Source organism: Neophocaena asiaeorientalis, unplaced genomic scaffold, assembly GCF_003031525.2.
Source record: "Neophocaena asiaeorientalis asiaeorientalis breed wild unplaced genomic scaffold, Neophocaena_asiaeorientalis_V1.1 scaffold489, whole genome shotgun sequence".
In the NCBI taxonomy this organism is placed as follows: Eukaryota; Metazoa; Chordata; class Mammalia; order Artiodactyla; family Phocoenidae; genus Neophocaena; species Neophocaena asiaeorientalis.
This window is the reverse complement of record NW_020174791.1, coordinates 2668153-2678983: the sequence shown is the minus strand read 5'-3', so window position 1 is coordinate 2678983 and position 10831 is coordinate 2668153. Positions and strand designations below refer to the sequence as shown.

Below are 10831 nucleotides of genomic sequence, written 5' to 3'. Positions count from 1 at the left end.
GGCGCCATCGGCCGTGCAGCCGTACTACCGCCGGAAACGGGGCGCCACTACTTCCGTCTCACTTCCGGGTCGGCCCTCGTCGCCCGGCCACGGCCAACGTGGGGCGAATTCTCGCGGCACCGAATCTGGGCTCCAGGCGGCCGTCGTTTCAACTCAGAGACAGAGCCCGGCTCAGCCCCGCCTTGTGAACCTAGAGACGCTTACCTAGCTCCCCGCTCCCAGCTTAGAGCCCCCCTCCCCCCGCCTCAAGGCTCTGAAACCCCAGCCAGGCCCCCTCCTCCGACATCCCCGGGCTCTGTGGCCGCTCCTCTGAGTTCTAGGCCTTGTTAACGCGCTCCTTGGCCCCCTCGGCCCTACGAGGGCTGTCCCCCACTGCATGACCCATTTGCTCGCTTCACTCCTCCGTCCCTAACGCTCATTTAGCCAACAACCCTATTGACCCCCTCGTTGACACACCTAGTGCGGTTTTAGTTTTCCTGAAGGACCCTGAGTGATAGAGCCCACGGAAGCATAAGGAGGTGAAATACTTGCCCCAGGCCGCGCAGGGGTTTGATTCACCGGCTGATGCTTTTGGCCCCGCCCCACTCCAACGTGCTGGTCCCTTCACTGCCCACCCCCTCCAAAGCCCTGCCTCTCCTGCTCCTGCCTCCAGCAAGTGAAGGGAATAAGGTGGCCAGACCAGGATGGAGGACACTCTTCCCTCTGCCCCCCACCCCAAGCCCCTCCTCCTGCACTCCCACACCAGCTGCATTCTGCCCACCTGTTTCCTGAACACTCTGAGATATTTCTGGAAGGTGCTCTTTGTTCTTGTCAAATGAGCAGTGGAAAAACCACCCACCCAAAGAGGCAGCAGCCACAGCCCAGCAGCCCTCCAGGGCCCCTCTCAGTTCACGAGGGGCAGGAGCCGGCCCGCCACCCGCGCTCACTGGGAGGGACACACCTATCCTGGCCTGACCTTGGGGTTGGGGTGGGCTTCCAACGAGGGCCAGGTGTTCCTGCCTGGCTCGGTCTGGCTCTGAGGATGGGGTCCCCTCCCTCTCCCAGACCCCCAGTCAGCTGTGGCTTGTGTGCCTCATGTAAAGAAGCCCTGAGGTCTCTGGGGGTGTCAGGGCTTGAGCTGGCCAGATCTGGGTGCCTCCCGCTTGAACCTCCATCCCACCCCGTGTCCAAGAGAGATCAGGCGCACGGGGAGTTAGCATACCCGGAGCCCCGGGCCTGGGGGTCTCCCACCCGAGGTGCTGGAGAGGGGCTGGGCTGGGGCCTCCGTGGGGTGCTGTGCCCACCTGGGCGAGGCTCTGCCTCTCTGAGGCCTCCAGGAGACGCAGCAGGAAGCCGAGGTCCTGGGTGTCTGTCTCTGCCAGACACTGCAGGTCCTGTGTGGCGGCCGGCACATCACCCTTCTTGAGCCGGAGCAGGCCACGCCGGGCCCGGGCCGCCTCCGATGCAGGGGCCAGGTGCAGGACTTTTTGCAGGCGGGCGCCGGCCTTCTCAAAGCTGCCTGTCAGGGATTGGGGAAGGACAGTCAGGGTGGAGCTGGGGCAGGGGGGCCACTGGGAAGCCCAGTTCAGCCTTTCTTGTTGCTGGCTCTGGGAGTGGCTGGCTGATGGAGGGGCTCGGCACCGGAAGGAAGGAGCAGGGAGCAGAGGGGCACGGTGACACCATGTCGCGCACACGGACTCACCTGATGACCCAGCCCCTCGACTTGGGGGCAGTCACTACACGCTTCGACCCCCAGGTGGAGTAACAGGACTCTAAGCCCCCTCACCATGGTCACTGCAAGGACCTGCTTTCTCTTCTGAGCAGGGCTGCACGGGATTAGAGCAGCCCCGGAGGCCCTGAAGGCCTCGGTGGGGGCATCTCACAGGCTTGCAAGTGATGATGACAGGCCTGTGAAACGCAGGCTGCAGAGAGGTCTCCCTTTCAAATTAGTGCTGAAATATTTTCAAGATTTTGCAGGGGAGACTGACACATGTGGGCCTAAGACAGTCTCACCTAGAACAGGGCACTCAGTAAACATCTGCTGAATACATGCATGAGTTAATGAGGAGGCCTGAGCATCTGAGCCTTTTACGAAACCCCAAATCACTCCTTTGTCTCACCTCCTGGTGGGCAAAGCCACACAGAGGACCCATACGGGGACCAGGTCCTGGGATTCAGGCTGGAAGGGACCTTACAAGCCAGAGTCCTGAGTCTCTTTCTCCCATTTTAAAGAAAAGGATCCAGGGGTGGGAGGAACAGGGACAGACGCCCATGTTCTGCATGTCTGGGCTGACACATACCCGCTGCAGCCAGCACGTCTGCCAGGAGGATGTGCCAGCTGGGCTGCGCAGCATCCATTTCGATCAGTGCTTCCCCCGCGGCCAGGAGGCTCTGGGTGTCCTCGCTGCTCAGGCGGGCCCCTGTGCCTGGCAGCTGGATCAACAGGGCCCGGCAGCGGGATGAGAGGCCCTGCGTGATGAGGGCCTGGACCTCTGGCTTCAGAGAGCGGATCTCAGGGACCGCCGTTCTTGGGCTGAGCTTCAGAGCCGAGAGGATGTCGTCCACAGCCTCCTGCAAGGGGAGGAGGCTAGGGTGGGTGGCAGAAGTGGTCCCAGCTGGGTATCTGTCGTGTTCCTCCTGATGCCGGGTGTTGGCGACACCAGAACGGGCAGATGGCCCAGCTCCTGCCCTCCCAGCATGGGGTAGGAATGGGGGTCAGCCAACGTGAGGGCCCGTATGGTGAGCATTCACGGAGGGTGTGGTGAAACTGAGGCAAGCGTATCAGAGTCCTGGACGGGGGAAACGGTCTGGAACCCCAGAAGAGCCACACTGATAAAGAACCCGCTATGGCACAGAGGTGGGCTTGGGCTGGTACCAGAAGGGCCATGGGCCAGGGGCTGTGTGTGCAGCTTGGAGTGGCGGGGGAGGAGTCTAGAGGCCCTGACTGTGCTGTGGAAGCACACAAGGCCAGGGGGGAGGCTGGGCCCCTTTAGGAGAGCCCTGACCCTGGTGAGTCATTTGCATCTGACCTCTGACCTGGCCAACAGTCGGAAGCCATGGAGTCATCTTCAGGTCCACCCTCCTATTGGTTATCTAGGTGTCTTTTGCTTTGTTTTGTTTTTTTTCCCTCCCTTTCTGCCTTCCTTTGGGTTAATTGAATAGTTTTAGTATTTTATTTTAGTTCCTCCATTGGCCTTTTAACTCTGCCTCTCTAACATTTGTTGGCAGTTGTCCTATAAGGTGACAACATGTACCTTTATTTTTTGGCCCTGCTGTATGGCATGTGGGATCTTAATTCCCTGACCAGGGATCAAACCCGTGCCTCCTGCAGTGGAAGCGTGGAGTCTTAACCCCTGGACTGCTGGGGAACTCCCCAAAATACGTATCTTTAAAGACACCATTCCATTGTCTTCTGGCTTCCATCGTTACTATGACAAGTCAGTCATTTTTTCATACTGCTGTATGTAATGTTTCTTTTTCCCACTGGCTGCCTTGAATATGTTCTCTTTATCTTTTGTTTTCAGAAATTTGATCAAGGTGTGCCTAGGTGTGGTTCTTTTTGTGTTTATCATCTTGGGATTTGTTGAGCTTCTTGGAAAATTTTCTGCCATTATTTCTTGGGATCTTAATTCCCTGACCTCATATACATATACATATACATCATATACATATATACATACATGCATATATTTTTGCCCCATTATTTCTCCTCTGGGACTATAGTTATACGTATACTGGACTGCTTGGAATCATCCCAGAGGTCACTGAAGCTCTCTTCATTGGAAAAAGTCCTTTTCCCCTCTGCTCTTCAGATAGGATAATTTGTGTTGGTCCATCCTCAATTTTACTAACCGTTTCTTTGGCAATTTCCAACCAGCTGTTAAGTGCATCTGGTAAATTTTTAAAATTTTAGATATACTTTTCAGCTGCAGAATTTCCCCTTGATTCTTCTCATAGTTTCCATTTCTCTGCTAGGATTCCCCATCTGTTCACTCATTATGAGAACATTTTCCTTGAAGTTCTTCACATGTTTACAATCACTGTTTTAGCATCCTTGTATGCTAATTCCAGCATCTGAGCCATCTTGAGGTGGCTGTTCAAGATGAACATCTGTTTCTATTGAGTACTTAGTTTCCTTACTGTTGGCCACATTTCCCGGTTCTCTGTGTGTCTAGCAGTTTTTGATTTGGGGCTGGACATTGTGGGTGGTACATTGTACCACTATGTCACCCTCTCATAAAGGAGGTTGTGTTTTATTCTGGTGGGTCATTTTGGTTCTGCTGGACTTGGTTTTGTTCCTTGTGAGGGCAGGTCCATTTCAGTTTTGAACTTAGTCCTAAGATATGACCTTTATTTAGGGTGTGGTCTCAGCTAAGTGCCCAAGGTGTTCAGAAAGGTCTCTGCTCTGGCAGGGTCAGAATTCCAACATCTCCTGCCACGGGTGAGCTCTGCTGGGCCCCTGCATGTGCAGCCCAGACTCAGACAAGAACCACCTGGAATCCCACGAAGACTTCTCTGCACAGCCCCATGTTCTCCATTGCCCTTCCTTGCAAATTCCAGCGACCGCAGCAGCCTGGAACCCCAGTCTCTGCCTCCTCAGCTCAGCAAGCTGACTGCCCCACCTCGTCGTGCAGTAACGGGAAAGCCTCCCCAGGAAGAAAGGTTATCGTGGGGCTCCCCTTGGACTCCCCTGGTGCGGTTTCCCTTTCCTCCGGGATGGCAGTTCTCCACTGCCTGTTGTTCAGGGCCTGAAGACAGTTGTCATGTATTTTATCCAGATATTTTGTTTTCAGCAGCCCAACACCAGTTACCCTCTCCTAGCCAGCACTGGAAGTGTGCCTAGATACTTTTAAAGTCCAGCGATGGGGTTCTCCTGGAGCAGGTGTGTGGGGGATGAAGGTCTTGGAGAGACAGAGCCCTTAGATGGATGGATGGGAAGACGGTCCTCTCCGATCCTTCCTACACTATGACCGGGGCCCTACGTGACCCTGGTGCTGGCCAGTGGTACACCTGATCAGCTTGGAAAGTCCAATTCTGTGCTGACTCATGGGGATTCCAGCTGCCACATATGGAGCCCTCATTAGGGACCAGGCACCATGCTGAGTATCTGACAGCACTGAATAAGCAGCCCCCTCAAGGCTGAGCATTGATGGCCTTGAACAAGCACTGCTCCCCCCCCCACCTTATTTTACTGATGTTGAAACAAGGCTCAGAGGTGTTACAGGGCCTGCTCAGAAAGTTAGAGGTGGGGGAGCAGGGCTCTGGATTCTGGACCTGGCAGGCTGGCTCAGAGCTCCTCTCTTGGTGAAGGGCCAGAGGGTATGTGGGTGCTTGGCCTCAGCCCATCTCCAGGAGGAGGAAGTTCATGGGTGTGACGATGTGGGGGTGCCCCTGCTCCCTCATCCTGACTCACAGACATCCAGGCTGACTTTCCCTGCCACATGCCCTGCTGCCCTGGACAGAGCGGCAGGAGGGATGTTTCTGAGGCACCTCTCGGAGGAGTTGCTGGCATGTCGAGATCACCCAGGGGTGGGTTTCCAAGGGGTCCACCTCCTGCAGTAGGGCCCTCCTGGCTGAATCCCATCTCTGTTTAATGGGCTTGTCCCTGAGAACTACAGGTGTTTTCCCAGCACAGGAAGGGGCCTGCATAGGGTTGGGCTCCCAAGCACAAGTGTGTGCCCAGCTGGAACAGAAATCAGGCTGCCAGTGCCCTTGGGGGAAACACAGACACCCTGACAGGCAGAAACACCATCTTGAGATGCTGTCATCCCAGTGGCATCTTGGATCATTTTTCCTTGTCTCCTAAGATCCCAACCCTTAAGAAATTCAGAAACCTGGCAGGGAGGATACCTCTGGGCTGTACTTTGGCCCAGCGAAGCATCAGGGCAGACAATCGGTTTCAGTTATTCACCAATGACATTGCCCTTGGCTGCAGAGTGCCCTTGTCCAGGGCTGTTTGTTTGTGGCTGCACGTCTTCCCTTTGGAAGGTACCTGCCCTGGGCCTGCAATGGACCGCTTCCCACCCCTGCCCCTGCACGCTGACCACCCAAATCCACAGGCCCTGTGTAGACAGCTCAGAGTGGCACCCAAGGGGGCAGCGGAGGTCTCATTACTGTAAGGTGGGGGGCCCCCTAGTAATGCTGAGGCTTTCCACATCAATCCATGCCGACTGAAGTGGGGTGGGGGCACGGGGACTCTGCAGATGGAAGGGGAAGACTCCCCCAAACCGGGGATGTGATGGTGAGGCTCCCGTGAGCCCCGGTACAGGCGGGGGTTTGATGGATGACTGACGCTCAGATGGCCTGGCCCTGCTTCCTCTCTCTGGGGAGGTTGAGAAGGAGGGCAGCGCCTACCCTGGGCACCCCCACTTGCCCAGCCCCAGGTGGGGAGGGTGGGCCCGTACCTTCTGCTGGTCCAGGGCCAGGTGCAAGAGCGCCCGTCCGCACAGCGCCTGCACGTTCCTCGGCTCAGCCCTTAGCACGGAGGTGACGTCGAACATGGCCGTCTTCTTCTGGCCCAGGAACCCGTAACAGCGGGCGCGGGCGAGCAGGGACTCACTTGCCTGACTCCCTGGAGGAAGGGGGTGTGGCGTCAAGATGTGACCTCGGCTGGGCACGGCCAGGTTCAGTGTGTCTGCCCTCATCCAGGATTTACTGCACCTGTCCTGCGCTCCAAGGGGCAGGGGGAGGGGGTGCAGCGGCTTTGGGGTCACCTAGGGAGCTCACAGACTGCTGGACACCACAACACACCAGGGAACAGCAGTCTGGATTGATCCAGGGGCCCTGGCTGAGGGACACGGGGAGCTCAGCCAGGAGGGGTGGCATCTGGGAGGGTTGGTGGACAGTCCGAGGGGGCTTCTGAGAGGTGGGGGCACTGCAGCTGCATCTGAAGTGAGGCCAGGGGAGGGGCGGGGGTGGGGGCAAGGGTCCACGGGGCAGGTCACAGAATGGCTGCAGCCGTGAAGGTGCCAGGCTAAGGCCCAACTCTTTGACCCTCCTGTGCCTAGGGCAGGGCGTGGTGGGTGGGCTGGGCGAGCGGGGAGACCAGGCGCACACACACAGAGCTGCCCCCGCTATTCCTAAGAAGGGCTTCGGGGGCTGGGGCCCTCATCCCCCACGGATGGAGGGAGAGGGGTTGAGCTGGGAGAAGGGCCTCGGCTGAGTCTGGCCCTCCCACCCTCGGGGCCCTGGGTGTGCGCAACGGCGGCCCAGGATTCAGGAGAGGGTCCCAGCTCAGGTCCCAGCTGGTCGGGCCTCTCCTCGGCGTTGGCGCGCTTGCTGCAGTGAGTGGCCCGGGGGCATGCCACACCCCTGAGCCAAGCACGTGCTCAGACTCCCTGGTGCCTGACCACACCCCCTCCCCCCGCATGGCAGAGGCGCCCTCTGCCCCCGGGCACCTGGCACAGGGTGGGGGCCCCGGAGGAACGAGGAACGAGGGCGGCTCCTACCTGCAGCAAAGATGGCCAGAGAGAGGTAGGCGATGGCCTCCCTGGTGTGGGCTCTGCCCTCGGCGCCGCCTGGTTGCGTCTGCAGGATGGCCAGGGCCCTTGCGTGGCAGTGGCCCTGCAGCAGCTGGCGGTCCTCATGGCGGAAGACGTCCAGGGTGGGCTGGAGGCAGGCTGTGTCTCCAGACTGGACCACCTTCTTCACCAGCTGCAGGGGCAGGGGCGTCACCACTGGTCCTCCCTGTGCCCCAGGCTGGACCAGTCCACCCCCATCCTCCGTGCAGGGGTGTGGCTCAGGGATGCAGCCCGCAAGGGTGTGGTTCGTGGGGGGCGTGGCTCGTGGGGGCGTGGCTCGTGGGGGGCGTGGCCCATGGGGCAGGGACTGCAGGCTGCCAGAGCTGAGCACAGGGAAAACTGGGTCGGGAGGTGTGGACCCCGCTCTGGACTGCTCCTCTGCTGAGTGTCAGGCTCTGGGGCGGGTGGGGGGCCGGTCCCAGTGTCCCTGAGCCGTGCCTCCTTCTCGGTGACGTGGAGACCTCGCCTCGCCTCACGGGCCCATGCGTCACAGGTCTGAGAAGTGTGGGGAAAGGGGGCTTTCAAGTCGTAAAGTGACAGAGGGCCCAGGGAGTCCTTCAGAAGGTGCAGAGCAAAAGCCCTGGAATCAATCCCTACTCTGGGAGGAGCGAGACCCTCGGGGAGACATAACTTCACAGAGGCCTGCCCGATGCTGCCCCTGCTGGCTGCACCTGTGTGGACACCGGCCCCAGACCATCCTTCCCTCCCACCCCTATGGCCCAGCTCAGGGAGACCAGAACCCAAACCAGGCCAGAGCGGAAGAGGGAAGCTGACAGGACCCACAGCCCTGCCCCAAAGCCTGGGTCTCCCCCTGGAACATAATCTGCCACGTTCCAACAGGAAGCCCTCAGAACACCTGAGGGAGGGGAGGCAAGCAGGGCTTGAGGGCCTGGGGCTCCTCTGCTCTTCCCCCTCCCCGGGACAGGGCCACCTCCAAGCCTAGTTTACTTGGGACTAAGCTCTGCTTACACTCAACTCATGGCCCTTTTTCTTCACAACACACGAAACGCAAATACAGAGCGTCACTGCACGCTGGAGACCTGCTGGGCCCTGGGGTACCTGCTGCAGCTAATTCTCATGAGAACCTGGAACAGCAGGGCACAGACGGGGGGACTGAGGGTCAGAGAGGTGAGGCACCTGCTGGAGGTGGCAGAACCGGGGCTGGGACAAGCTTTGCTTGTTCTCAATTCTGGGCCGCAGGGTGTTGGCGAGGGCCGGTGGAGGCCTGGTGCCCTCCACAGAGCTGTGCCCTGTTTCCGTCTGCCCTGCTGTGGCCCACCGGGGCCCCCTCACCTGGCTGGCATCATAGGAGAAGCCCCTCCGGAGCTGCAGCAGGGCCAGCCGCACCAGCACAGGGGCTGCCTGAGGCCTTCGGGAGAGGGCCACCAGCAGGGCCTTGTGGGCGTCGTCCAGGCGGCCCAGGCGGTACAGGGCATCGGCCGCCAGGAGGCGCGAAGCCTCATCCTCTGTGTCCAGCTCCATCAGGAGCATGGCCAGCTGGTACACGCCACGGGCGTCCCTGTGGAGAGAGCAGCTGGGAGAGGGCTGACCCCTGTGCTACACCCCTCTCACCTGCCCAGGGAGGCAGGCTGCAGGCAAATGCTATCCCCGCATCTGGTCCAGGCAGCGCCCCTCCCGCTGGGCCTCAGAGACCAGGTTCCTGCTGGAAGGGCCCTCGTGCCATCCCCAGAGCGCACGGCTGCCCTTTCCGACATACAGCCCTTGGCCCTCACCACCCCCCCCACCATTCTCCCCCACCCCGTAGGGTGGGCATTTTACAGATGAGAAATCGAGGCTGTGTGCTGACTCCCAGCCAACCCTGCCTTAGCTTTCTTTTCTGTAAAAACAGGATAAAAATGGCCCTGCACGGCTCAGGGGTGCCGTAGGCAGAGCTGGATAACACCCAGGGTGCCCTCTTGGGAATGAGAAGGAGCTCCCCCTGGGAAAAGGGGCCGGAGCCTCAAATTTGACAGTTCCCAGAGAGAAAAGATATAAAGGGCCCCAATTCTCTTACAATAAAGTTCCTCCTCAGCATCAAATCAAAGCAATGCAAATTAAGGAACTAGGGGGCTGAGGAAGCCTGCGTGCGTGCGTGCGTGCCTGTGCGTGTGTGTAGGGGCGAGGGGGCTGACGTCAAACATGCCCCCCCCCAGGGGCCCCTCAGCTCAGTGCTTTTAGCTTTGCTAAAACACCTTCCTGCCACCTCCCAGCTACCAGAGAAATGCAAGTCAAAACAGCCGCAGGTTCATCCACTGGGCTGGCAAAGAATTTTGCGAAAGGAGCGTGAGGGCTGGAGCGTGTGGACTGATGGGCAGGTGGGCAGCTCCAAAGTCAAGGGCCTCACGGGGGCTGTGTTCCCTCCAGGAGCTCCACCCCTGTCTCCATCCGTAGCACAGAGCACTGCATAGGCTGGAGATTACCTGGGATGCGTTATAACTAAGAGCAGACGCCCTGGAATGCCCGAGGGATTGATGGCACATTCACAGGATGAGCTATGGGGCTGCCCAAGAAATGTATCTAGTGACCAAAGAAGTGTTCATGATCTAGGGAATAAAACAGGTGGGATGTATCTGCAGACAGCACAAATTCAGTTTAGTGGACTCCATACGCACAAGGAGGAACAACAAGGAAATGTAACAGTGGGAGGATCGGTAAGTTCTATCTTTTCATTCCCATTTTTGCGTTTCTAATTTTCTTTGACAACTAAGTCCATAATGCGTCCTGCTCTTTGGGACCGAGGGTCCTAAGATCCGGGATGCGTTTCTAATTTTCTTTGACAACTAAGCCCATAATGCGTCCTGCCCTTTGGGACCGAGGGTCCTAAGATCCGGGCCCCGGCGCTAAATCTGCCACCAAAGCTTTAAGGAAATCACCTAGCAGCTCCCTGCCTCGGTTTACTGTAAAGTAGTAGGAAACACACCGCGACTAACTTGGAGGAGACCAGAATGAAGCAGCAGCCCCGGGCGTGCACGGGTCTAGTTTTTACCCTTCCTGCGCAGCGCGGCTGTCGGTCTCCGCAGCCTTGCTCCTGCGGCCTGGCCCGCTCTCGGATCCCGGCTCCGGCCCCCGCTGCAGCATCCTACGGCCCTCTTCCCGCAGCACGGTCATTAGCAGCCCCCGCTGGTTCCAGGGCACGTAGGCCTTTGTGACAAGCAGAGCTTCCTCGGGCCGCAGGCGGCAGGCGGTGACATAGTCCAGCGCGCCCAGGAACGCACTGCCCGCCAGCACCCGCAGCAGCCCGCGGCCGCACAGGGCTCGCACGCAGCTACCAGGGTGCGGCGGGCCCAGCTCCACCACCGCCTGGAAGTCCTCCTGGGCGCGCCCCGCCCCGC

The 10831-nt window shown here is 59.0% G+C and overlaps 1 protein-coding gene across 1 annotated transcript in view; it reads right to left on the bottom strand.

Moving 5' to 3' along the window:
- TTC34 (tetratricopeptide repeat domain 34) overlaps positions 1–10831 on the bottom strand; it is a 22016-nt gene that overhangs the window by 2043 nt on the left and 9142 nt on the right. The window contains exons 3-8 of the mRNA XM_024760247.1: positions 10486–10811; positions 8793–9018; positions 7428–7632; positions 6384–6550; positions 2280–2550; positions 1284–1498 (exon numbers count right to left, since the gene is read on the bottom strand). Coding sequence (XP_024616015.1) covers positions 1284–1498; positions 2280–2550; positions 6384–6550; positions 7428–7632; positions 8793–9018; positions 10486–10811 — 1410 coding nt within the window. The remainder of the gene's footprint in view (positions 1–1283; positions 1499–2279; positions 2551–6383; positions 6551–7427; positions 7633–8792; positions 9019–10485; positions 10812–10831) is intronic.